The sequence below is a fragment of the Prenolepis imparis genome, unplaced genomic scaffold, assembly GCF_030444845.1.
Source record: "Prenolepis imparis isolate NDT839.2.m4 unplaced genomic scaffold, iyPreImpa1.0 SCAF_14, whole genome shotgun sequence".
Taxonomy (NCBI): Eukaryota; Metazoa; Arthropoda; class Insecta; order Hymenoptera; family Formicidae; genus Prenolepis; species Prenolepis imparis.
Window position 1 is genome coordinate 8594016 of NW_028141172.1, and position 27909 is coordinate 8621924.

Below are 27909 nucleotides of genomic sequence, written 5' to 3' on the forward strand. Positions count from 1 at the left end.
TACCATCCTTTAATTTCCCTATTGCCTTCTTAATCTCTCCTATCCCTATTTCTTCTTCCTCCTCTTCTTTTAAATTCCCCTCTAATACCCTTACTACTCTCCATTCTACTCCCCCTAGTAACTCTCTAAAGTATCTATCCCATTCTTCCATTTCTATTTCTTCATTAATTCTCTTTTTCTTTTTCCTTTCCCTGTTAACAATTCTCCATACCTGCCTTTCTGTTCTTGCTTCCTTCACCTCTCTTTCCCATTTCTCCATTTCCTCCTTTTTCTTTTCCTCACATAATTTTCTATATCTCCTTTTCTCCTCTCTATATATCTCCTTACTCCCTCCTTCTTTTCTCCATTTCCTCAGCTCTTTTCTAACCTTTTCCTTTTCTTTCTTACAATCTGTATCCCACCATCCTCTCTTTTCTTTTACTTTCCATTTTTCCTCCACTTTCTCTACTGTTCTCATTATTTTCTCCTTCATTTCTTCCCATTCCTCTTCTATTCCCTCTTTTTCTCCTCTCCTTTCCCCTAACATTTCTCTAAAATCTTCTCTAGCCTTCTTCGTCCATACTCTTCTCCTACCCTTCCTCTTTCCCTCCCTTTTTCCTATCCTTCTCACCCCTTCTTCTCCTTTTATCCATATTGTTATAGGATGATGATCCGAGTCTATCCTTTCCTCTACCCTCATCTCCTCTACTCCCTCTCTCGTTTTCTCATCTCCTATCACATAATCTATTACTGATTCTCCCCTCCCTCCCGTATAAGTCCATTCTCCTTTTTCGTCTCCTTTTATATTGCCATTTAGTATTGTCCATCCCTGTTCTTCTAAAAACTTACATAGCTTACTCCCTTCCCCGTTTATCTTTTTATCTTTTGATATTCTAATCTTTCCTTCTTCTCCTTCCCCTTCCTCCTTCTTCTCCTGTCCACGCATTAAAATCTCCCCCTATAATCACTCTCCCCTCCTCTCTATTTTCCTCCGTCCATTCTTTTAAAGTTTCTAATATTTCTTCTATGTTTTTATTTACGTAAACCCCCACTACCTTCCACCATCCCCCTAGCCACACCTTGATTTTCATTACCCCTTCCTTATCTCTTCTTTTTCTTTCTCCTCTTCATTTTATTCCTTCTCTTATCCCCATTAACATCCCTCCCATCGCTCTTCCCTTTTTATTCTTCCTCCCTGCCCATTGTTTCTTCCATACATATCCCCTTGGTATTCTGTTTCTTATCTTTTCCCATCCTTTCCTATCCACCCATGTTTCACTTAGTATTACTATATCCCATTCTTCTAAACCCTTCCAAAAATCTTCATCCTTATTCTTTAAACCCGCTACATTCCAGAAACCTACCTTATATCTCCTTATTTCTTCCCTCTTTCTTTTTCTTCCTTCATAAAACCTATCCCCCTTCCTCTCCATTCCCTTTTCCATCTTCCTTAATCCTACACCTCCTTCCCTTCCTTCTCCTCTCTTTAATATCTCATTCTCTATAGCCCTAACTTCCCTTTCTCCTCATTTTTTTTCTCTCCTTTTTCCTCCCTTTGTTTACCGTTCCCTTCTCTCAACATTTCCTTTTCTTTTTCCCAGTACCACCATCTATTGTTTAATCTTATCTTTTCATACCCTAACACTACCGCTGCTCCTTTCCTCTCCTCCTCCTCCGCTATTTTTCTGTCTCCATCTCATTTTTCTCTCTTTAAATGTTTGATCCTCTTCTATCCAAATCTCCCTTCCCTTCAATTTTCTTTTACTTTCTAATATTTTTCTTTTATTCTCCTCTGATTTCACCTTAACAATTATTAAATCCCCCTTTTCTTCTCTTCCTGTTTTTACTCTTCTCATCTCTTCTATTTGTACCTTTACTCCTATCTCTCTACATATCCTCTCCACTTCTTCTTTATGCTCTCTTCCCTTTACTCCCTTAAATACTAAATTTCTTTTTCTTTTATCCCTTTCTCCTTTTTCCATCACCCACTCCATTCTCTTAACTCTTTCTAACAATTCTTCTCCTTTACTTTCTACCTCTCCCTTCTTCTAAATTTCTAACTCTCACCTCCATATTTTTCACTTTCCCATCTAATTCTCCCTCCCACTCTATCCCCTCCTTCTCCTTATCCTTCATATTCTTTTCTAATTTTTCTAATCTATCCATTAGTTCCTTCTTTTCTTTTTCCCATTTTTCCTCTCTTTCTTTCATATCCCTTTTAATACCCTCCATCTCTCTCCTAATCCTTTCCAATCCCCCTTTCATTTTTTCTCTATCCTCTCTTCCCTCTCTTCTTGATTCTCTAATCTCATTTAATATTAACTCCATACCTCCTTCTTCTTCCTTCTCTTTTTCCGGTTCTTTTAACAATCTTTTAACCTCTTTTCCCTCCTCTAATTCTTCTCTTCCCTCTAACTCTCTTTTTCTCCTACACCCAGGAAGAATAGAGATAAGGAGGCCGAACTATGTGTTTGGGATGTGCGACCAAAACCGAGGCCCGATAGTAGTACCTATAGGTACCTATAGATGGCATTGCAATCACAAGATGCTCGTTAGTTTGAGAAAGAGGAGAGATTGCAGGATGTAAAGCAAGAAGGATAGAGAATGACTAACACAAAAGTCCACCGTGTACGTGTGAGTCCCGTGAGGCAAAAGCGCAACCTTGCGGAGCATTAATAAACTACAATTAGGCTCGACATTTGGTCGCACATTTCGATAATTCCTCAATGCTAGTTCGGCCTCCTTATCTCTATTCTTCATGCCTACACCAATCTTCTATATAACCTGTGCTACCTGTACTTCCTCTTCTTTCCGCCAATTTGTGCTGTTCTCTTATCTCTTTAACCTCCTAATTTCTCTAGTTCCCTCCAGGTGTCGTTTCCGTCGCCGCTTACTTCTTCCCTCCCACTTTACCTTTCTATTCTACTCTCTACTCTATGCCTTAAGAAACCGCCTGTCACCTTCACTTTCTATCCCTTTTATTTCTCTTTTTCTCTTATCCCTTTACCTATCCCTTATTTCTGCACCCTTCACTCTTCTTCTCACATACACTCCTTCACTCTCTCGTTTACTCCCTTTCTCTCTTCGCTGTATATTTCGCTTAACTCTCGCACTCAATTCACACGTGTCAGGGTGCCGTCACATGGGGCGTAACTTGCGTAAGCGTAACCAGCGGATCGCCAATCACCGAGTTATTCCGATAGAGCTCGACGAAGGGCTCTATCGGAATAACTCGGTGATTGGCGATCCGCTGGTTACGCTTACGCAAGTTACGCCCCATGTGACGGCACCCTCACTCTCCTAGCCATCCGGAAACGGAAGTCTATATATAAATATATATAATTCATATATAAATATATATAATTGTATAAAATTATATGTAAATTATATATAACCTCATACACGCCTAGATAGCAAAATGTTAGCAGCATGTCGGCAGTATGACAGCAGATCTAATCATGACTTTACAGCAGATTCCTATCCACTGTGTCCGCAATTGATGATATTCTGCTAGCATAGTTAGTAAGCAAAATCTGACAGCAGATTGGCGGCAGAAACCGAGCAGATCTGCACATATAGTTTGATGGCAGATTGGCGGCAGAAACCGAGCAGATCTGCACATATAGTTTGATGGCAGATTGGCGGTAGAAACCGAACAGATCTGTCAAACGCAATCTAATAGCAGATTGGCGGCAGAAATCGAGCAGGATCTGTACAGTTCCTTGCCATTTGAATATATAAGTATAATAAAATTCAATATTTTTCGATGAATATAACAGATGCATAAGACGTGTTATCCGCTACTTATAATTTTTTTTTTTTCATAAATATGATATTTAATGTATAACATATTATATTGTATGTAGTTATATCTTACATAGCAATTAAATGTTCAATTTAATCTATTAATTAAATTAATAAAATAAATTGTAAAAATAATTAAATTTATATAATTTATATGAGAATTAAATTCTGCTTTATGCTTTAAATAGAAAGTAAATGGATAATTTTTCATATATATCCTATTGATTCTAATAAGTTTAATATTCTCATGTTAAACTTGTCAGATATCAAAAATTAAACTCATAGAAAAATATACTTTTGACCTTTTATTAATAGCCACGACTTGCAGACTTTATATCTAGTTTTAACAGAAATTTGATTGCGAGAAAATACATCACATAGCGGTAGGTGAAGGAACTATTAAATAACTGCAAAATGCAGATTCTGTTGTCAATTTGCCATCAGATTGTGCGCGCGCAAATCTTGCTCAATTTCTGCCGTCAATCTGACACCAAACTGCGTTGCGCAAATCCTGCTCGGTTTCTACTACCAATCTGCTATGATAATTCTATACAAATCCTGCTTGATTTCTGCTACTGACTTGCTGCCAAATTATGTCAGCAGATTTTATAACATTTCTGCCAACGTTCTGCTATCATTATCTGATATAACAAGTTTTGTATAAAATCTGCAGTTTTTTTGCTGGCAAAAATATATAGCACACAGTTTTAATACATACTCTTGACAGATTTGGCTATCTGGGCGGTTATATATGACAATATATAACATCATACAAAATTATATATAACTAATATAATCATGACCCGGGAAAAAATGGCCCATGTATAATTATATATAATTATATATAAATATAATTGTATAAAATTATATGTAAATTATATATAGATTATATATAACCTCATACACGGTTATATATGACAATATATAACATCATACAGAATTATATATAACTATATATAATCATGACCCGGGAAAAATGGCCCATGTATAATTATATATAAATATATATAATTCATATATAAATATATATAATTGTATAAAATTATATGTAAATTATATATAACCTCATACACGGTTATATATGACAATATATAACATCATACAAAATTATATATAACTATATATAATCATGATCCGGGAAAAATGGCCCATGTATAATTATATATAAATATATATAATTCATATATAAATATATATAATTGTATAAAATTATATATGACAATATATAACATCATACAAAATTATTAATATATAACTATATATATAATTATGATTGCCATACATTCCAGAAAATTTGGCCATATATAATTATATGCAAATATATTTGATTATATATAATATATAATATGTTATATTCAATTGTATAAAATTATATGCAATTATACATAGCATTATATACAATTATATAAAACTATATAAGATCAAATATAATTTTAATCTAACGAGAAAATTTTGGTTTGCATATATATATATATTTATATATTCCGTCCAGTCCAGTTTTGGTTTTTATTTCCAAACGTCCATGGATATAATATGAACGTTTTAAGAATATCCATTATTAGACATTCAAAGTATATATTATATTTAGACGTTTTAAAAACGTTTTTTTACGTACAGCACAGAACATTTTATTTACATTGCAGCAATATTATAATCTTACAAGTTGCAACGTAATATTGGAGAGACATTATAAGAACATGTAACTATAATATTTTATACGAAATATTACTGCAACATTCCAAAAATATTATAAAAACAGTATTCATTAATCATTAGTTCTTTTATTTACCGCTACGCGACGCGCAAGGCGCTATCTTTCTCGTATTTAAGATTTGTTAGGAGAATTATATATAAAGCTTGCATAAATCGATTATTAATATTATAACCGAATAATATCCGAGTATTACGGATAAACAGAACAAACTTACACAGCTCCAACAATTTTTTTCTTATCTCTTTTGGATGTTCGCAAGATTTCTGCAATTTTTTGATGCTCTGTATGAGATACTAAAATAGATATATTCAGTACTCTAAATATATAAACTTACATATATACCTACACCTATCTATTTTAAAATATACGTTCAATGTTTGAAACAGGTCCAATTTTAATCCGTTTAGTCCTTAAAATGGACATTTTTCGATTATCCAGAAAAGTAACACTGGATTTTTAAAATGTTTTAAAGATGTCTAAGGCTCTAATATGAATGTTATAAATACGTACAAAACGTCCAATATGTATATTTTTAATACGTTTCTAAAACGTCATTGTGCTGTCTGGGTATGTTTTGTACTCACAAATTATTTTTATTATATATTATATATATATATTATTCGAGATTATGTGTGATTATATACAATTATACATAATTATATATAATTATATATGAAATATGCCCATATATAAATATATATGATTATATATAATTTATATATATTTGCATATATTTATATATGGGCATATTTCATATATAAATATATATAGTGCCTTATATATAATTATATATAATTATACATGGGCCATTTTTTCCCGGGTGCTTAGAGAAATATCCTACAATAAAAAGTTTTATTTTAATTTAATACATTAATTCCTTCTTCGGCTCTGGTGGGGAAATTATTTCCATTTGCTACTATGATAAATACAGACAAATCTCACCGAATATCTGACAGTATGTTTGGAAAATGCGTGCTTCTGAAAGCCCGTTTAAGCGCGCCTAAAGCGCGGGGGCCTGCGCGCGACCGTCCTGTCGCGATCCTTCCCTTCCGAGCGCCAATTACGAAGTTAGTTGTCCGGGTGAATACTCAACATCCCGCCCGCCTCGTCGCGGTGCGAGCGACGAAATTGACGCGCGATGGGCGTAGACGCGCGATTAGCAGTGAGTTCGAAGAGGCGAGCGGTTTTCTGTGATTGACACAATCCACGTGCGGGGCAGCCACGTGCGCACAGCTGATAATCCCGTTAAAGGGCTGTGTCGTACGTCTAGGAAGTGTAAAGTGAGCTGGATTTACAGTGCGTGAGTCTTGTGGCGTTGTCAGGCAAGAATGTCGCGTGATTGAGCGTCGGTCGAGTGTTACCAGCGGCGAAGTACGGTGAGTTGGTTTTTACGTCAATTTACACATTACATTTATTTATGCCTTAATGTAATAAGCGTATTCTTCGCGACGAGCGAATTTGATTGTCTGAGACTAGGTATAGGCGGGATCAAATGGGAAGTGCAGTCGGGTATTCGGGTGTCAGTCCGAGCCGCTCGCGTCGGGTAGAGGCACGAGTTTGACCACAGGGCGAGTGAGCGATCCACTGGCAGTGCGCAGATCGACTACGAAGTGACCTCGCTCTTTACTAGGCACAGCTGGCCCTCTCGGAGGTGGCCGTGGGTTGTACACCACTTCGGTCGCGGGGTGAGCTGCTGCAAGTGCTCACTGGACCAGCGACGCCACAAATGATCCCGCATCTGCTGGAGCAGGCGCCATCGATTGAGTCTGTTCTCAGGCTCGGTGTTCAAGGAGGGTTCAGGGATGGCGTTGATGGGTGCCCCGATCAGGAAGTGGCCGGGGGTTAAGGTGCCAAGATCTTCCGGGTCGTCGGTCAGCGCCTAGAGGGGACGTGAGTTGAGGCAGGCTTCTACCTCGGCGAGGAACGTGGCCGTCTTCTCGTAGGTGAGGCGGGTGTCGCCGACCACGCGCTGCAAATGGTGCTTCACCGCCTTGACCGCGGCCTCCCATAGGCCGCCGAAATGGGGCGCGGCTGGAGGGTTGAACTTCTAGCGGACGCCATCGTCTGCCAGGCGCCCGATGATCCGATGGGCCTCGCGTCCCGCTGCGTTGAAGAGGGCCCGGAGCTGCGTATCGGCCCCGATGAAGTTTGTGCCGCGGTCGCTATGGATAACTTGGCACAATCCCCGGCATGACACCAAACGCCGGAAGGCGGCTAGGAAAACTTTCGAGGTATAATCGCTGACCACCTCAAGGTGGACAGCACGTGAGCTAAAACAAATAAATATAGCAAGGAAACCTTTGTAGGATTTGTGCCCTCGGCCCTTGGAGGTTCGCAGCCAGATGGGTTCGGCAAAGTCTACACCGGTCTGCAGGAAAGGTCGGCTGGGTGTCACTCGGACCCTGGGCAAGCTTCCCATTAGCGGTTGCGGTGAGGCTGCCCGCCATCGGATGCACGTGGGGCATTGATGGATGTAGCGGCGTACAAGCTGTCGGCCGCGCGATATCCAGTACCGCTGTTGTACGGCTGCCAAGGTCGCCTGGATTCCGCCGTGGAGAGTGCGTCTGTGATTTGCGTCGATCACAAGGTGAGTAAGATGTGATTTTGACGGTAGGATGATGGGGTGGCGTTGGTCACCATCCAAGAGAGCGTGTCTAATTCGACCTCCTACCCGCAGGGTCCCTTCGTCGTCGACCAGAGGAGTGAGCCTGTGTAAAGGGCTCTTCTTAGAGATGATCCGCCCCGAAGTGATGTCCTTGAGTTCGCGTTGGAAACCGGCTGACTGTACCAGGCGAATCCATCGTGTTAAGGCGGCGCTCAGCTCCCCAGACTCCAGGGTGGTTGGTGGGGGCGCCGAAAGTTTCCCGTATTCTTTTCGGCGGCGGTACTTTCGCCACCGCCACAGCCAGGCGGAGACGCGCAGCAAGCGCCGCAGGGACGAGAATCTCAACAGCTTCTCAGGCTCTTGAGCGTCTGAGACCGCCAGGCATTGAGTGGCCCGTTGCTCCGGAAGATCGACTGGCTCTGGTGCGGTAAGGCCAGAATGTATGGTCCTTTCCGAGGAACTCTGGGCCTTGCCACGAAAGCGGGTGTTCCAGGAGTCCTTCGGAGACACTCCGCGAGAGGCTCAGTCAGCTGGGTATGTCGCCCAGACACATGCCGCCACTGTGCTCCCTGGGTGAGTCGCTGGATTTCCGTCACCCTATTGGCCACGAACGTAGTCTATTTGGCAGGATGCCCCCGAATCCAGCTGAGTGTCACCGTCGAGTCCGTCCACAGGTGGGTAGCCGCTGTCTCTAAGCCAAGCGTAGTCCGGATGTGATGAGTCAGCTTGGCGAGTAGTGCGGCGGCGCAGAGCTTCAATCTGGGAAGCGATACCTTCTTCAGCGAGGCTACCTTTGTTTTAGTCATGATCAGCGAGACGCTAGGCGCCTCGTCGTTCGTCGACCGGAGGTATAGGACGGCTGCGTAGGCCCGCTTGGAAGCGTCCGAGAAGCCATGGAGCTCGAGAGTGGCTGCTGCGATGTCGCTCCGGAACCAGCGGGGCCCTCTTATCTTCTCGAGCCATGGGATCTCGTCCTCCAGGTTTCTCCACGCAGAGGCCTCCGTCGACCTCAAAGGACTGTCCCAATCCAGCTGCTGGAGCCATGTTGTTTGAATGAGGAGCTTGGCGCGCACTAGAAGTGGTGACAGCCAACCCAGTGGATCGAATAGCTTGGCAGTCTCGGAAAGTATCGAACGCTTCGTAGGCGGAGCTCCTGTAGTTGCTCGGACAGTAATCGCCAATTCATCCGTTGCAGGATTCCACCGTAGTCCAAGAACGGAGTGTTCTTCCGTCGGCAGCAAGGCGTGCACAGATGGTCGCAATCGGTGCTCGGCGGGGATTCCTTCTAGAAGGTCGTCTTGGTTGGCGGCCCATTTCCGGAGGGGGAAGTCGCCCGCCATGCAGAGCGAAGCCACCTGTTCTCGGAGCTGGCGGCCAGTTTTCAGATCGGCGCTACCCGTGAGGATGTCGTCCATGTAGACGTCACGTTTCAGGGCCTCGGCTCTCAGCGGGTACTTGCTACCCTCGTCGACAGCCAGCTGATGCAAAACGCGAATTGCGAGGTATGGGGCGCACGCAAGTCCATAGGTGACCGTATTGAGTTGGTAGGTGTTTACTCGCTCGTTCTCTGTCCACAGGATTAGCTGCAGGCGGCGATCGTCTGGGTGTACCTGGATTTGCCGGTACATCTTCTCGACGTCGGCCGCGAAGACGAACCGGTGCCATCGCCAGCGGGTCAGTACATCGCAGAGTGCAGGAAGGAGGTTGGGCCCGACATGCAGAAACTGGTCCAGCGTCGCTCCCGAAGTGATGCGCGAGGAGCCGTTAAACACGACGCGGATTTTGGAGGAGGCGCCGGAACTTCTTAGTACTCCGTGGTGTGGGAGGTAGCACGGAGAGACTTTCGTGGATGACGCTCCCTTGGTGAACGTGGACATGTGGTCAAGGCCAAGATATTGGTCCATGAACACCGTGTATAGTTGCCGAAAGGAGGGATCACGCTTGAAGCATCGCATCACTACCTCGAGCATTCGGGACGCCGCATGACGCGTGGAAGAGAGATCCGGCAGCTTGTTCCGCACGGGCAGCCGTACCTGGTAGCGGCTGCTAGAAAGACGACGATGCGTACGGGAGAAGTTGTCCTCACAGTCCTGTTCGTCGGCGGTCCAGAGTACGGGAGCGTGGGGCGGTTCTTCCCACTCCCAGAAACGCCGCACAGCATCCGTCAGTGCTTCAGTAGAAGAGCACTGGAGGGACGTCACGGAGACGGCGGTGTGGCCAGCACCCACCGAGCCCAGGATGATCCAGCCGAATCGAGTCTGCTGCGCAATAGGCTCTAAGGGGGTTCCCCGACGGAGATCCGGCAGCACTATGGTCGCGTAAGCGTCCGCTCCCAGGAGTAACTCCACAGCATCCGAGAGGAAGTAGTCGGGGTCGGCGAGGTCGAGTCCTTCTACATGGCGCCACGAGCGGGAACCGCCCTTCATGTTGCCGCTATAAGAGGTCAAGCGTGGCAACACCAGCCCAGTCAGAAATGATTCATCGAAATGACATCGATTAAACGTCGTTTATATCGAAAAGTTGTCGATTCGAAATTTGCGTCGCAATTTTGAATTTTTTGAGCAACATAAAAGTGCGTTTATAAAAAGTTTATTGGAAGTTTTATGCAATTTTTAATATTTTAGGTAAATATAGTTCATATGTAATTTGATATTCTCTTATTTTTCATTCAGGGATCGAAACGACATCGTTTTGATATCATTTCGACATCATTAATAATGTGGAGAAATTGTATGTTGAAACGACATCAAAACGATGTCGATTTAGAGAATCATCTGATTGGTTATATTTTGCACGTTCTATATGCGCAAGCGCATATCATACGCCTTCCGTTTGCCTTTGTTTTACTCAGTGAAACTATAGAAAAAGGAATTTACTTTATTACTGATAAAACATTATTCTGACTAGGATTTTGTTACATTATTTATTAGTGTGTGGCATATATAAGTGGTTAAAACTGTTGCTATAACAAGCAATTATATAACAAAGTTATTCAGCAATGGAAGAAAATCCGGTAATTTTTGTGAATTACTATTTTTAGGTTAAGCTATTATTTTTTATATTAGTAATTTTCTTAGGCTTTGCGCACAATAGAAAAAATATTAGAAATAGGAATAAATATTAACCATTACAGGCCTACTGCACAATACAAAAGTATAGACAATAAGAATAAAGAATAAAAATATCCATGCATCAACAGAAGCAGATATAGATATTAGGAGACAATAGATATTCCCTGCTTCTATTGATGAATATTTTCTATTTTCTGTTCCTATTGCTTATACTTTTGTATTGTGCAGTAAGCCTATAACGCTTAATATTTATTCATATTCCTAATATTTTCTCTATTGTGCGCAGGGCCTTATAGTCGAGTGTAACATAAGAGATATTAACTCTTGTTTTTATATATATTTTTAATCTATTTTAATATTTTAGTAAGTCATAATACTATATAATATTATATCTATTAGTATTTCCTAATAAAGTGTTATTAAATTCATTTTTTATAATTTGCCGCTATCTAAGATTGTTTCTAAACCTATGAAGAGAAAACTGCGTAGAAGAGCTGCAAAAACTGTCATGAAAAAACTTAAAGCAGATAAATTGCGAATGAAAATTAATAAGGTATATGTACAATCTTCGGATAATAGTTCAGATGAGGTATCAAATATTGAAGAAAATTTAGTGTTATCAGATGTTGCAAATTTTGACGATGAATGCTATCGTGATGTTTCTGAAGAAAGTAATAGTGATACGATATCTGTACAAGTTGAACAGGTTGATGAACATATTGTGGCTGATTCACAGAGTGGATTGAGTGAGAGTAGTCCACAGTCTGATAGAAGTGAAGTCGAAGATGAGAATGCGATGGTTTTTAGAAATGTTGCTCAAATAGAACAATTTGTTATTGAATCAGTACGAGCATGGGCTTCTGAATCAGGTGTCCTTTCTATGTTAAAAGTTGATTGTTTATTAAAGCGTATCTCAGTATTGGTTTCCCTAATATGCCTAAGAGTTACAAAACACTTTTGAAAAGTAATATTAATCCGGAAATAAATATTTGTCAAAGTGGAGGAGAATTGTGGTACAAAGGTATTAGGGTTAATTTGGATCAGATGTTATTACAAGATTATTTGCAAGTTTATAGAAAGATTACAATTGATGTTAATATGGATGGTTTGCCACTTTTTAAAAGTTCCAAACTTAAGTTTTGGCCAATTTTAGGACATCTTGTTGGGACTCTAAATGAACCTTTTATTATTGCCATTTATTATGGAAAAAGTGATCCTCAGAATATTGAAGAATATCTAGAAAAGTATGTAACTGAATTAGAAGATTTATTTCATAATGGCTATAAATATGAGGGCAACAATTATAAAGTTATAATTAGAAATTATATTTTGGACGCTCCTGCAAGAGCATTTATTAAATGTTGTAAGGGACATTCAGGTTACGCATCTTGTGAGAAGTGCACCGTCATTGGAGAATACAATAACCACACGATTACTTTCGTAGACCTTAATCAACCCCTCCGTACAGATAAATCTTTCAGAAATCGCGAGCAACCTCAACATCACGAGGGTACGTCACCACTTGAAAGATTAGGAACTGGACTTGTATCGCAATTTCGTCTTGATGCAATGCACCTTCTATATATTGGTGTGTTTAAAAGGCTGCTTCATTTTTGGTTGTTTGTGGTTGGAACATGGAAACTGCATGGAAATATTATTAATCTAATATCTGAAGTTTTTGTGTTTCTTAGGGAATTCTGTCCCCAAGATTTTAATCGAAAGCCAAGATCTCTAAACGATTTTAATCTATTCAAGGCCACTGAATTTCGTCGCATACTTTTATATGATGGCATTGTTGCTTTCAAGAATTTAATTCATCATAATATCTATAAACATTTTCTTCTTCTACACAGCGCTGCTTACATTTTGTCTAGTTCTACTCTTATTCGCACTCATCTTCACCTTGCTGAGCAATTCATCAGTACTTTTATCTCTCATTCAGTAGTTATTTATGGAAAGAGTTTTGTAGTGTATAATGTGCACTCACTCAGTCACTTAAGTAAGGAATGTCAAGAGCATGGTACTATGGATGATTTCAGTGCCTTTCGTTATGAAAATCGCCTAAAGTCAATTAAAGATTCCCTGATGTCATGCTATAAACCGTTGCAGCAGATAGCTAGACGTGATCTAGAAAATAAGGAAAAGATTAAAATTATTCTGAATTCTAAGCCTAATAAGTTTGTGATCTCTTTAAAACACTTTATTGCGAATGAAATCATTCGTGGTTCACAATATCGTAAGGTTGTCATTGGTAATGTATGTTTCAAAATAGATACAATAAAGGACTCTTGTTTTAAAACATCAAATGGTAATGTTGTTTTGCTAAAAAATCTTGTTTATAGACATCGAACTCTATTTTTTATTGGTTGTAAGTTTCAAAAACAGGAGGATTTTTATACATATCCACTTCCCTCTTCTGAAATAGGTATTATCTGTGTTTCTCAACTTGAGGAGAGGAGAATAGTATATCCTCTCAATGATATAGAATGCAAGTGCTACTTGATTCCAAATCAAGAAACTTGGTTGTGTGTGCCGTTACTTCACACAATTCCCTTAATGAAAAAAGCACATGCAGCACATGAAATAAATTAATAATCTGAATACATTTATAGAACGTAATATATTAATACATAGTATATTTATATTTCTTATTTTCTGTTTCACAGTTTGTTGTATTGAAATTTATGCCAACAAATGAGGATCCAGATATATATTTTGATGTTGGTTTAAGAAAGTGGATCTGCACAGATCTTGATGATGAAATGTGCGGAAAAACATATTGGCCCCCTAATCCAAACTCTGTAACACAACTAGTAAAAACTGAAGAATCTTTTAAAACTAATTGGCCAAAACGATGTGGAAGTGAAGAGATTCTACAGTAAAATTTTATTTTATTCTCTTGTGAACATTGATCTTGTGCTTACAAATCGTCACAAATTTTTATGAGAGGATATATTTATTGGAGTATATATGTGTATACACACACTCTTTTATATATACATATTCCAATCTCATAAAAATGTATATATATATATATATATATACCTATATACATACATTAAAATACTTCAACAATTTTTCTAGATACTTATCCAAAAGCCCGTGCAGTTATTTCAGGATTCCTCGCTGATTCTAATTATGAAACTGAGATAGAGCAACACATGGGTCGAGGGAAAAGGAGGAAAAAGATTCGGCAAATTACATCATCAGACAGTGATTCTGATTCTAATGTTTCATTAAAATTAACGACAAAAATTATTCCTGCTCCTCCTCCTGTGTTTCTCAAGAAAGCTTTCTCCAATACTCAACATTGTGATAATGATTCAGATCACAATACTTCTTCAAAATTGTTGAAAAGAAATGTTCCTGCTTCCTCTACTATTAAGTTAAGTGAGGTTGAAAAGCTTCAAGAAGAAAAGCTTGAAGAAGAAAAATTAAAGAAAACGGTTAAAACAGAAAAGCCATTCTCTAAACATTCTCACATGAACTTGACAGGAAAAAAAATTGAAACAGCAAAAGAAATTGCGGCCTCTAAAATGAAAAAGCCAGAATTATTAATCTCATTAAGCAAGACTGTAAAAAGTTCATTAAAACCTGTGTCATCGTCTGTGTCAATATCTTCTCCAACTTCTTTCAATTCATCGCTTACAAATAGTCCTGTTAATTCTGATAAAAGTGCTGTTCAAGAAGAAGAAAATCTTTTTTCAAACGTACAATCATCGATGCAAGATACAATACCTGAAGACAATTTGTTTATTGATGATACAACTTCAACGCAAGATTCTATAACAACCGATAATTTCAATCGTAATTATTCTAAGAACATCGTACAGTGCAGCAACAGTGACTCAAACTGCGAAAATTCATCAAAGTTATCTAATTCAAGCACTTCCTACCGACGTACAATGTTTAAAGAGCAGTTGCATGATAAGAACAAAGGTAATTTTATTGCTGTATAAGTGTAAAATTAATATTTGCTTTTAGTGACTAATTTTTCTATGCTTATTGCAGAGGAGACATTAAGTTCATTCAAAACGAAACTTGACAGAACACTTGTTACAGTGGAAGAAGTTTCTGGGAAGCTAGATATTCTCAACATGAACATGAGCAAGCTCATGAGAGTTATAATACCTTCAGAAAAAAGAATTTCGCGTCCTGAAAAAATGCCAGCATTACCGCTCAACACAAAACAAGATTTAGAAGAATTTAACAAATTCTTGGAGGCGGATCATAATTTAGCTGCTGCTGTAAATATATAATTTTTCTTCGATTTTTTAAGAAAATTTTCTTCTATATGTGCTTACTAATGTTTCATTATTTCTCATTTACAGTGTCATTACATGTCTAATCATATGAAGTTAAGCGCGAAGAATCCCGAAAGGAAAAGCGCAACACATATGCTAACAAAATTACTCTCTAATACACTGGCAAGTGAAATGAATTGTGACGGAGGTAATGGGAAAATTGCTTTCAAAGCTCTTAAACTTTATAATTTGTTTCAAGGTAATTATTTACTAATTCGTCGGATTTTTTATTATTATTTTTATGCAAAAAGATGCAAAATGTTTGGTATTTATATATGTACATGTGTCTTGTTCTAGGAACTCTTCAAATAGCTTTTCCGAATAGTGATCTCACTGAAGCAAATGCAGCTTTGGCTGGGTGGTTAAAAGATGCAAAATGGCGCAAGCAGTGTGACGGCAGCTTGGGAAATAGAAAGAGGAAATCTTAATTACGGCGGAACAAGAGTAGCTTTTTTATGAATAATATATCAAATGTTTAGTTTCTTTCAGTTTAATTACTCATGAGTTCATGAGTATATCAACTCTTCTTGAGAAAGCATTTTGCACAGAACAGTATGGGACTATATGTGCTTTGATAAGATTATTTTTATACAAATTAAAAGAAAATGTGATTGTTATGTTATTTTATGGCACAGTCTTTGATAAGATTATTTTTTATACAAATTTAAAGAAAATGTGATTGTTATTTTATTTAAAAAAAAGCTTTATATGCTAGCTGTATTGGGGCTCTCTTATAATGTTTTTTTTTCTTCTTATGTTAATTTTTACGTATCTGAGTTAGATAAATAAATGGCTGTGTATGTGTAATCTTTTAGTTTACAGAGATCTTGACATTGTTAAAACATTTATATATTCTAAGCGATTAGATATTTCCAAAGATAATATCTAATATATATATATATATATATATATATATATATATATACACACTTTGTCATACATAAATAAGTAATGACTTCTTTTATAAATTCTGGTTAGTAAACATTAACATGTTTTTTGACAAACATTTATAATTAATAATGATAATAGCAATGTTGTGTATTACTATAAATATAATATGTGTTCACTATTTATAAAACTTATTGTACAATTCATATATTTTATCTCCTCCCCCTTTATATTATTATATGTAAAAATCGAGGTGTCTTTCTTTCCTGAAGATATATGTTATATATAGATAATTATGTAATCAAATTAAAAATGCCTATTGTAATATATATATATATATATATATATATATATATATATGTAATAAGAATTACTATTAAGGCTCTTCCGTATTAAATACAAATATATAAGTGATAGGCTTTATTAAGAGCCGAACGCGGATGTTGATGCGTATTCTAACGAAATTTAATTTTTCGCTGGAATTAAATTAAAGGTGCACAAGGCACGAATTTTACTACTTGGTATACTGCCAAGTCTTGTATGGAATAATCTCATACTTGAGATTTTTATTCCATACATCCTCTCTAACCCTCATAAAGAATTAGATGCGAGAGAAATATGTATATATACATATATAAAAATAAGAACAAAATATAAATAAAAAGATTCATTCATTTATATAATTACTATATGACAGTATTAGTGTAACACTCTAAAAAGTTTTGAATTAATACACGTAAAGAAATGATTGAATAAAAAAGTAATCATTTATATATTATATATATATTATTAATTTTTTTTAATTTAAACTTATATATATAAGTTTAAATTTAATAATATAAAAAAATTAATGATATACATATAAATTGATTGACTTTTTTATTCAATCATTTCTTTACGTGTATTAATTCAAAATTTTCACAGTGTTACTATGTCATATAAATTATATAAATGGATGAACTTTTTTATTTATATTTTGTTCTTGTTTCTTCTAAATAAATTACAAAATTTCAATATTATTGGTTAGGAAGATCGATTTGAGTTTCTATTTCGACGTCGAAAATCAATCAAAATTGGAGTCAAAAATTCATCGAAATCAATGGAAATTTCGAAATTTTTCGATTTTCATTTTCGATGTTGAAACAACGTCTTTTCGACAAATCATTTCTGACTGGGAGAGCGGACGTGGTTATGGCGAAGTCGTCGGCGCGCGCGGTGACCTTGACCGAGATGCGTCCTCGCGAGAACCCAGTTTGAATGCCGCCGACTCCGAAGATAGCCACGGATGTGAGGATCCGCGGCAAATGTAGTCGCTGAGCTACGGACTCAGCGATGAGTGAGGTTTCCGACGCAGGATCCACTAAGGCACGGGCTACATGGCGCTCTCCCGATCGATCCATCACGGCGACACGGTCGCGAGCAAGACTGGAGTACACTCGGCTGGGCGCTTGGCGACATTGATCGACGTTGACGGGCTGACCTCAGAAGTCGTCAGCGCGGCGGTCGTGAAGGCCTCGTGGAGAGTCGAATGATAACGGCCTGAGCACTTGGAGCAAGTCTTTGTGGAAGGACACTCACCGAGGAAGTGCCGTCCTAGGCAGTTCCAGCAGCGCTGGTGAGTGGTTACGGCCTCCCGTATGAAAAAAAATTATAAGGAAACTATTTAAAAAAATACTGGAAAACTACTGAGAGCAATATAGAAAAACTATTTAAACACTACTGAAAAATACTGGAATACTACTGTATACGTATTACAACACTATTAGAAAACTATTGAAAACCTATTCGTGAAGTATAGTGTCATTCCCTGTAGTATTTTCGTCAAGAACTATTGAACACTTATACCAAAACTATTTGTGAATTATTCGATTTTTATACTTCAGTGACAAAGTACGACTATAATCAGATTTAATATATTTGTATTTCAGAAATATTATTACAATGCATGTTGAATAATATTATATAATATAAAACATTTTGAAATACGAAAGTATTATCGGTCGAGATTTATAGACACAGAATGATAAGTTGTAATACAATTTATGAAATTAAAAAAATACATACTTCAACTTTTTATGTTTACAATACAATACATATTATTTATACTAAACACATACAAGAATATATAAAAAGAATTACATTATTTATGATTAATATAATAAAAAATATTGATTAATCAATTTCTACAGTATTTACCAAAGGCACAATGTATAATTTATCTTCTTTATAATGTATATTACAACACTTTTTATCAAAGTCTGAAGGAAAACAAGAAATATCATTATTTGTTTCTCGTGCTATAAATGAAAACATTTTCGTTGATATACCTTTGTATTTACAAAGTTCTTCGTCTAGTATTTGTAATTTTTTACCAAGGACAATATAGTAGTGTGTTGTTTTTGGTTCTAGTATATTAATTAAAATTAGACCTGAAATTACCATTAGTTCTCCGTTATATAATATTACTGTGCTATTGTTCCTTTTAATAAGGCGAGAATATTTGCAACTATGATAAAGAGTATTTTTATAAGAAAATCTATAAAATAACTTAACGTTTTCTGTTATTGTTTGTTGTAATAACTGTTCAACCAACAGTTTTTGAGACAATGATAAAGTTATATCTGCAGGTTTCCCAAATATTCTCAAATCATCTCCATATTTTATACATTTTATAATTTTAGTTTCTTTCATTATATTTTTAAACAATTTTTTTCCTTCTCTACTACAATTAGGCTTACTAAAGATTTCTGAATTTTTTTTTATATATCTTATTCTGGAATAATTTTTACAAATTTGTAATGGCACGCATTGACTTCCATGAAACATTTTTGCTATTATACCATTAAAATGTTCAAACGGAAATGCCGACCACGCCCATACAGCACCATATTTTCTTACATAGTCTGACATATGAAGCATCATATGTACATTATACTTCATGTTTTCTTTTCCATAGAGTAACTCGATATTTAAAATAAATTGATGAAGTGCTCTTTCCGCTTTATCAAACTCATTGTCTGTAAATTTCGTTTTGGAAAAAATATAGATGCTATATACAAACAGTGACCAATGTTTAATATATTTCTGTGGCATTATATCAATCAAGCAAATGAGCGAATAATATAACAAAAAAGATTTCCATTCGTTTGCCTTCCATTTTTTATTTTTTATGGATTGTGGCGTTCTTGTAATTTCACATGGAGGCCGTATAGCCAATAATTTATCATTGAATTCAGTAACTCTTAAACCTAAATACCAATCTTTATTACTATTAGCTGAGTCAAACCACAATGTTCCAAATAATTTTGTGACACCTAATAAAACTGAATGCATATATTCTGGTGGAAAAGAATGAATAATATGAAAAGTAGGTAAAAGCATTACTATTGAAGGCCCTTTAACACCTTTTATTGGTCTTCCTTTATTAATAGCTTTCTCAACATATTTGTAATGTTGCTTCATTCTTCGCATTGCTTTTTTATCACCAGAATATATACGTATCTGACCTCTTCTGATTGAAATTTGTTCCCCTTTATGGAGACAATAGGAATATCCATATATACCATTAAATTGTTTTATATTTTGAATAAGTGGTCTAGCTACCGTATCTACAGTTGCGAGAAGTGCATAAACTTTTATGAGTATAGGTTCTCTGTGTCCAAATGCGGCACACCAAAACCCATTGGTTTGTAATTCCAAAAGTTCATCTATGAATGGACGCAAGAACAAATCCATTGGTGGTTTTTTCTTATAAAACCATAATCCACAAAGCAAAATATTTTCTCTTCTAAGTCGGTATGGTAATTCATTTATACATACTTGAATGGGCCATATATTGTACATGGATGATTCAAATATTTCTACACCATCTGTATTCCATTGAATAGTAATATCGTTATCGCATATAACATTTTGTTCTTTTAAATGACGATAAAGTGTTCCATCTACGATATCACTTTCAATGGGACAAGTTTTTCTACATTGTGTAAATAATTTGGAATTTAATAATTCAATCAACTGCGGCTTTAGTGGAAAATGATAAAAGAAATTAAAATTTTTTTGTAATTGGATTTGTTCGTAACGTTCTTTACAATTATTACATTCAATAATAATATCATGATGAAATGTCAATATAGTAAAACACGTTGGACAAAAATAATATTTACAAGAAATCACCTTTGGAAATAACTGTAGAAAATGATACTTTGAGTGGTGTACTTTAAATGGCAAATGACAATCAATAATTTGAAGCAAAGCTTGTAATCCAGTGTCAGTCAATCTGTTTTTAACTGCCATACTCATTACTAATAATTGGCTTTCTTCTTTACTTAAATCACATCCTTCATATATGGGAAATTCTATGTGTTCCTGCAAGAAAATATATGCGTATGTATATACACGGTCTATTTTCATATATATATATATATATATATATATGTATATACACGGTGTCCGCTAATCATAATTTTGATTCTATGCAGGTAGAGGGTATATCAAACTGAACAGATAAAATTTTAAAATTTTCACAATAATCGATGAATTAAAAAAACGCCCTAAATATGACACAGTCAAGTTCAAATTCCACATATCACATGTATCGGAAAAAAGAATACTTTTTAAAGAAAAGAATGTTTTTTTAAAAATGTTTATTTTTTTAGTGCACACATCTGATATGTAAAATGAACTTGGCTTTGTGTTGTAAAATTACCTGCGAATGTTTTTGATATTCTTGATTCTCATCTTCTTCATTATCAGAATTTTCATGAATCTCTCCATTATCGTCATAAAAGAAATTGTCATTTTTATTGTTAAAAGTATTATAACAATCATTTTCATCTTCATCTTCAGATAAATAATAGTGTTCATCTTCATCCGCAGATAAATAATCGTGTTCATCATTTTCAGATAACTATTCCCATCTTCAGCTAAATCCTGGTCATCTTCGTCTTCTTCAGATTCACTAATTTTATTTTTATTGTTACATTCAGTATAATTGTGAATCATGTTTTCTTCTTCGAAAGATTCTTGGAAAGAATGCTCTTTAATTGTCATATCACTTTGTTCACACAAATTAATTTCTTCATCAATGTACATTTCCATCTACAAATACATATATATATATATATATATGAATATGTGTGTGTGTGTATCTAATGTGTAGATCATTTTATAAAGCAAGTAAAAGTAAAGTAAAAAGAAAAATATGACTACCTGTGTCACTATTTTCCGTTTTTTTGCTCTTAGTGTACGAGAATGTTTTGTTGTTATGGGAATTTCTTCAGAGTCGTCTGTTAGATATCTTTTATAAGGTCCTCTTTTCCCTTTCGACATTATGTAATACGTAGACGTTGTTTCCTTTTTATCTTTTGTATGTAATGATTCCTCAACTTGCCTTATCTTTGTTGCTTATTATTTCAGCAAGTTTGTCTGTTCCGTATATTACTGTTATCAATCGTTTACTCTTCTTCTTACATTTGTATAATAACACTGACCAGGATTCCAAAAACCATCGTAATGCGTACGATACTCCTTCTTATAAATACAAGCAACGCACTAAACCAGTGTTGTCAAAAGTAAAAAATAAGATGGCCGCAAAGTTTCGTCAAACGAAGATAGAGGGAATACTGCCAGTTTCGAGACGCTGCCCGGCTGTCCGTTGCCAGAGCATGTGGAGGGGGTACGCGCACACAAGGAAGAAGCCGAATCAGATTCCGCCGAGCCGCACATGTACACATATGTATATCTCCTCCATCCGTTCTGGCAGCGGGCAGCGTCACTATTTTGGGGCGTTTTATTTGGGCGCTATTCAATATCAAACAAGATTTGGTGCGTCGCTCGTATTCTTGAGGAAGAGTATCGCACGCATTATTTACGACGATTTTTCGAATCTTGATCAGTGTTATTACACAAATATAAGACGAAGTGTGAACGAGTGACAACAATAATACACCACCGAACTGATAAATTTTGCCATAATAATAAGCAAGAGATAAAGCAGGTTAAGGCACTATATTATATATAAAAGATAAAAAAGAAATAATAAACATCATAAGGAAGAAATACTAGAAATGGATAATAACAAATGTCTTTTGTTGGAATTTGTCAACGAAGATAAAAAAATTGCTGTTGGTTATCAAAACTGGTTGCAAGATAAAATAAGTGAAGAAAAAGAATACTTACATATAATCGAAAAGAAAAGTGAAGTAAAAATAAAATGGCCTAATTGTGACATTGCATCAGTATCGATAATGAAGAAAAGAGTGAAAACATGTAAATGGAAGACAGTTGTAGCGAAGATACTTTCTATTGGTGGTACGTAACATATACATATAAGATATCTTTAAAATCTATTATAACTTATAGCATTATAGCTTTATAGCATTAATATTTTTATTTCAAATATTTAAGAATGGACCAAAATGTGCCAGCAACGAGACAATTTGGAAACATATGGAGTTTTAGAAGCAACTAAAGAGGAAAGAAAATCAATGTGTAAGAAACAATGGAGTGACGATGAAGAACCAGAGGATAATCAGAGAAAAAAGGTTGTTACATTCACTGAGTTTTATAAATTCTTTTCTTAGGGGCCTATTCTGTAATCTATAATGATGTTATGTATCATTCGTTATGTATCATTGCGCAGCTATTTCATGATACAAAGTCTGCGCAGTGATGCACAACAACATCGTTAAAAGTTACAGAATAGGCCCCTTATTATTTATATTACTTATTGTGTTATTAATATATAATATCTTAATTTTTTTTCTAAAAATAGAAATACAAAAAAAATGAGATAAACACTGAAATCAAATCTTCAAAATTATGGACAGAATTGAAAACAAGTAAACATTCATCTATAGTAAGTTTTCCTAGATATTTATATATATATATATATTTGCAAAAAGTAATATAATATTCAAACACATTCTTCACATATTGATTTTATAATACTTTTTTTTAAATGTAGATAGAGTCAGAACAATCTTCAGATGATGACAGCTCTTCAAAAATGTCGCAAAATTTAATACAAGAGAACAAAACTTTGAAAAAAGAAAATAATGATTTAAAAAACGAAAATGTGGCACTGCGTGTTTCACTTGCTTGTATAGAAAGTATGTATCTTATTTGTATGAAATCATATATTATTTTACATACTACATAAGCAAAAATAGATCTTGAAAAAAATAATGTATGAAATTATTGTATAATATATTTACTCTCAATATAATATATGCTTCAGGTTTTTCTAACATAAATATTTCATGTTACAGAAAAATTTATATTAGAAAAACCTGAAGCATACATTATATTGAGAGCAAATATATTATACAATAATTTCATACATTATTTTTTTCAAGATTTGTAAATGATTGTTCTAATTGTTCTAATTTTATATTTAATTTGTAGATTTGCCGAAAATAAACAATTTGGTAGAAAACATACTTACCAAAACAGAACAAATACATGACAACATTGATTTTATTTCGGATTCCAACGGAAACAATGTGGTGGAAAATAACATACTTCACAAAACAGAAAAAATATACAAGGATGATTCATTTGCGAACTACAAGGTAAATATTAATTTTTAAAGAAATCTATCTCGTTTATCTTTAATAAAAATGATTCATTTTAAATATAATTAATAGTTTCGTAAATTTTATTTTGTTCAATGGAATCAATTTTATATGTGAGGAAATATTTTTATTTATTATTAATTATTATAAATTATTAATAAGTATTTAAATAAATATTTAATTTTTATTAATATTAAATTAAAATATTTAATAATATTTAATATTACTAATAATAATTAATATTAAATTTTATTATAAATTTTGAAAATGTATATAATACCGTTGTAAAATTGTATAAAATAATATCATGTATATATTCACGTTTATGCAGAATTTAATTCATATTTAAAATTAAATTGTATGATTCATATAAATTTTTCTGTTACATATTTATAGAAAAATAAAAGTGAGGCTTGTGTGAGAAATAATATAGAAATCACGTCAAATAAAGAAATCTTTAATAATAATATAAGCATAATTTTTGTATATCTGTTGTACACTGTTTTGTTTATAGAAATAATTAACTTATTTTTTTCTTTTACTTATAGGAAAAAGTAATTAATGTAAACGGTGGAAAAGGAGTTTTTGTAAATGCTGGTCGCCTTCGAAATTGTAATAGAAATAGTATTTCGCAATACACATGCGATTTATTATCAGTGGTTTTTTCCAAAGAAGAACTGGCATCATTCAGTTTGACGGGAAAAGTTGCCAATACTATGAAAGGAGCAAATATAACACCTAAACCACCTTTAAATCCAAAACGTCTTGATGCAATTGAAGGTAACAATCCCAAGTAAAAAATTTTTGTGTCTCATATATGAATAATTTGCAGTTCATAGATTTAATGTTACATATCACATATATTCTATAATCAAAAAACACAATATATATGTTAATTTCAATATTATATATATTATTTTTATTAATATATTTTTTAAATTCCCCTAAAAATTATTACTTTTTATTATTACAGCACAAGTGTTTTCAATATTTGAGTGTAATAAACACTCAAAAACTTTTTAAAACAGCTGTCAGACAAAAATGTAATAATGCTGCACCTCGAGCAAGCAAAAAAAAGCAGGAAGATAACTATGAATAACTTTTCTCGAGTTACTCTGTAAGTATTGTTAATTAATTTTTAAGAAAAAAAAACAATAAGGGGCTGCGAACAATAAAAAAATAAGGAACAGGAAATAAAGAACAGAAAACAGAAACAGGGAGTAGGGAACAGTTCAATATAAAACATATAAAATATAATTTAGTAACGCAAAATAGAAGAACAGAGGAATAGTACTAAGGTAAAGTGATGAAATTTCTCTATTCTGCGTTACTAAATTACATTTCATGTTTTATATTAAACTGTTCCCTATTTCCTGTTCCTGTTTTTTGTTCTCTGTTTTTTTTCTTATTTCGTTTTTTATTCCTTTTATTATGCGCAGCCCCTAATATATATTACAAAAATTAATGTTAAAAGAAATTAACATTGGTCATGTTAAAAGAAATGTTTTTTTATTTTATATGTAATATTATTAATGTATTATAAATGTTTTTTTTTATTCTTTACGAATAACTTTATTATTGTCTCAAACACTTTTGGTTAAGCAGTTATTACAACAAACAATAACAGAAAAAGTTAAGTTATTTTATAGATTTTCTTATAAAAATGCTCTTTATCATAGTTGCAAATATCCTCGCCTTATTAAAAGGAACAATAGCACAGTAATATTACATAACGGAGAACTAATGGTAATTTCAGATTTAATTTTAATTAATATAAAATACTATAGATATATAGATACTAGAACAAAAAACAACACACTATTATTCCTTGGTAAAAAAAACTACAAATACTAGACGAAGAACTTTGTAAACACAAAGGTATATCAACGAAAATGTTTTCATTTATAGCACGAGAAACAAATAATGATATTTCTTGTTTTCCTTCAGACTTTGATAAAAAGTGTTGTAATATACATTATAAAGAAGATAAATTATACATTGTGCCTTTGGTAAATACTGTAGAAATTGATTAATCAATATTTTTTATTATATTAATCATAAATAATGTAATTCTTTTTATATATTCTTGTATGTGTTTAGTATAAATAATTTGTATTGTATTGTAAACATGAAAAGTTGAAGTATGTATTTTTTTAATTTCATAAATTGTATTACAACTTATCATTCTGTGTCTATAAATCTCGACCGATAATACTTTTGTATTTCAAAATGTTTTATATTATATAATATTATTCAACATGCATTGTAATAATATTTCTGAAATACAAATATATTAAATCTGATTACAGTCGTACTTTGTCATTGAAGTATAAAAATCGAATAATTCACAAATAGTTTTGGTATAAGTGTTCAATAGTTCTTGACGAAAATACTACAGGGAATGACACTATACTTCACGAATAGGTTTTTAATAGTTTTCTAATAGTGTTGTAATACGTATACAGTAGTATTCCAGTATTTTTCAGTAGTGTTTAAATAGTTTTTCTATATTGCTCTCAGTAGTTTTCCAGTATTTTTTTAAATAGTTTCCTTATAATTTTTTTTCATACGGGCTCGCGCTGCTCCTGAGCTGTCTTCTTCTTATAGGTGTCACAGATCGCCAAATAATGCTCTTTTTTGCAGAGCGGGCAGTTCCGGTAGGATTCCGTTCCTCGAGTCTTCGCGCGATTGGCACGGGCGGATTGGCCTTGCTTACCGGCGGATTTCCCAGGGGGCTCACTAGATACCGAGCGGAGCGCCTCCTGGGTCATTAACTGCTCCTGGAGGAACTCGCGGAGGTCCTCGTACGACGGCGGTTCCGAGGATTTGCCGAGTGAACTTTCCCACTCGCGCCGAGTCTTAGGATCTAGCCGTTCCACCACGAGATGCACAAAGAGGTCTGTACCGGAAGAAATCGGACGATCGATCCCCTCGAGCGCACCGACAGTGGAGATCACCCCGTGGAAGATTCGACGCAGGTCAGCGACGGCATCGGTTTTCATGCGAGGGAGAGTGGTGAAAGCAGCGAGATAAGAGCGGACGAGGAGCCGCTTATTCTCGAAGTGCTCCTTCAAGGTCGTCCACGCGCGGTTGAATTATCCTCTGTTGCAGGTAAATTGCGTATGAGCTGCTCAGCGTCCCCCTTAACGCTGGTCTTGAGGTAATGTAGCTTTTCTACCTGTGACAGGGTAGCCTTATCGACGACGATTGACCGGAACAGGTCGCGGAAAGCCGGCCAATCCTCGAACCGCCCGGAGAATTGTGGGAGCTGGATACGAGGCAGGACGTGACGAGCCGCAGCGGATCCCCCTCGTGCCAGCTTCGGTTCATTCAGCTGGCTGGAGAATTTCTGTTCGAGTTCGACTAGCTCGGCGCGTCGCTGGATATAGGTCGTTTCCGCTGTATTCACGAAATTCGAGGTTGTGTATTCATGCTTTCCAATCTCCTGGCTGTAATCGGTTTGGAGGCTGTCGTGGTTATTATCAAATTTGACCCATTTTTTGTTCAGGACTTTCAAGGACACCTGGACGAGAGGGACGGACAGCCCCGGCTTTTCGGAGTGTTTCCATCGAGCGGGCGATGCACCCGTAGAGCTTGTATTGCGCACTTACTAATGCCTCCATGTCCTTTGCAGGTCATGTAGTCAAACGGAAAGCTCCTCAATCCTCGTGATCAATGACTTTTTTTTATTCGTCATATTTTCGAATAAAAAATGACAAATAACGAATAAATTATTCGTTATTAGCCCAATTCGAATAACGAATAATCGAATTATTCGTTATTCGCGAATAACGAATAAATCTATTTTATTCGTTATTTTTTATTCGTTATTCAGAATCAATTTTACCCAACACTGGACCGCGTCGATTCCCACTATTCTCGGGCTCGCGGTAAACCGCTGAAGCGACTACCTGGCGTCAATACGCCGGAGCTAACCATCGATATACTCCCTGGCGTCAATACACCG

At 35.4% G+C, this 27909-nt stretch overlaps 3 protein-coding genes and 2 pseudogenes across 7 annotated transcripts; 2 read left to right on the plus strand and 3 right to left on the minus strand.

The window, feature by feature from the left end:
* Positions 1-7544: 7544 nt before the first annotated feature.
* Positions 7545-10528, minus strand: LOC145945067 (uncharacterized). The gene is made up of 3 exons (XM_083053901.1): positions 8749-10528; positions 7796-8623; positions 7545-7711 (listed from the first exon to the last, which is right to left on the minus strand). Exons 1-3 carry the CDS (start codon positions 10526-10528, stop codon positions 7545-7547), a joined length of 2775 nt encoding a protein of 924 aa, XP_082910027.1.
* Positions 10529-10964: 436 nt separating this feature from the next.
* Positions 10965-16302, plus strand: LOC145945294 (uncharacterized; annotated as a pseudogene). Its single transcript, XR_014426828.1, has 6 exons — positions 10965-11115; positions 13840-14051; positions 14258-15112; positions 15185-15420; positions 15505-15676; positions 15775-16302. The product of XR_014426828.1 is annotated as an uncharacterized LOC145945294 (transcript).
* A 1248-nt stretch (positions 16303-17550) lies between these two features.
* On the plus strand, positions 17551-27750 carry LOC145945298 (uncharacterized). Of its 4 annotated transcripts, XM_083054212.1 has the most exons (11): positions 17551-17980; positions 22477-22677; positions 22774-22910; positions 23141-23224; positions 23333-23477; positions 23773-23939; positions 24491-24722; positions 24916-25059; positions 26586-27053; positions 27130-27361; positions 27451-27750. In XM_083054212.1, exons 2-8 carry the CDS (start codon positions 22614-22616, stop codon positions 24963-24965), a joined length of 879 nt encoding a protein of 292 aa, XP_082910338.1. In that variant the 5' UTR covers positions 17551-17980; positions 22477-22613; the 3' UTR covers positions 24966-25059; positions 26586-27053; positions 27130-27361; positions 27451-27750. The 4 variants fall into 4 exon arrangements, with proteins under 4 accessions (XP_082910338.1, XP_082910335.1, XP_082910334.1 ...); XM_083054209.1 differs by lacking the exon at positions 17551-17980 and having other exon boundaries at positions 22287-22677; positions 27112-27361; XM_083054208.1 differs by lacking the exon at positions 17551-17980 and having other exon boundaries at positions 22287-22677.
* LOC145945068 (uncharacterized) lies at positions 20073-21015 on the minus strand (annotated as a pseudogene).
* Positions 27013-27565, minus strand: LOC145945069 (uncharacterized). Its single transcript, XM_083053902.1, has 2 exons — positions 27554-27565; positions 27013-27465 (listed from the first exon to the last, which is right to left on the minus strand). Exons 1-2 carry the CDS (start codon positions 27563-27565, stop codon positions 27013-27015), a joined length of 465 nt encoding a protein of 154 aa, XP_082910028.1.
* Positions 27751-27909: the final 159 nt, after the last annotated feature.

What these genes read in the sequence shown, in the direction of transcription:
- LOC145945298 (XM_083054209.1), top strand. Translation starts at nt 22,434, where the DNA reads ATGGATAATAACAAATGTCTTTTGTTGGAATTTGTCAACGAAGATAAA. An exon ending in AGGATAATCAGAGAAAAAAG is followed by an intron (nt 22,911 to 23,140) that starts GTTGTTACATTC and finishes TTCTAAAAATAG; the next exon opens with AAATACAAAAAAAATGAGAT. An exon ending in ATTCATTTGCGAACTACAAG is followed by an intron (nt 23,940 to 24,490) that starts GTAAATATTAAT and finishes TTTTACTTATAG; the next exon opens with GAAAAAGTAATTAATGTAAA.
- LOC145945067 (XM_083053901.1), bottom strand. Translation starts at nt 10,528, where the DNA reads ATGAAGGGCGGTTCCCGCTCGTGGCGCCATGTAGAAGGACTCGACCTC. An exon ending in GGACTCGACGGTGACACTCA is followed by an intron (nt 8,624 to 8,748) that starts GCTGGATTCGGG and finishes CAGCTGACTGAG; the next exon opens with CCTCTCGCGGAGTGTCTCCG. An exon ending in AGGGCACAAATCCTACAAAG is followed by an intron (nt 7,712 to 7,795) that starts GTTTCCTTGCTA and finishes AAGTTTTCCTAG; the next exon opens with CCGCCTTCCGGCGTTTGGTG.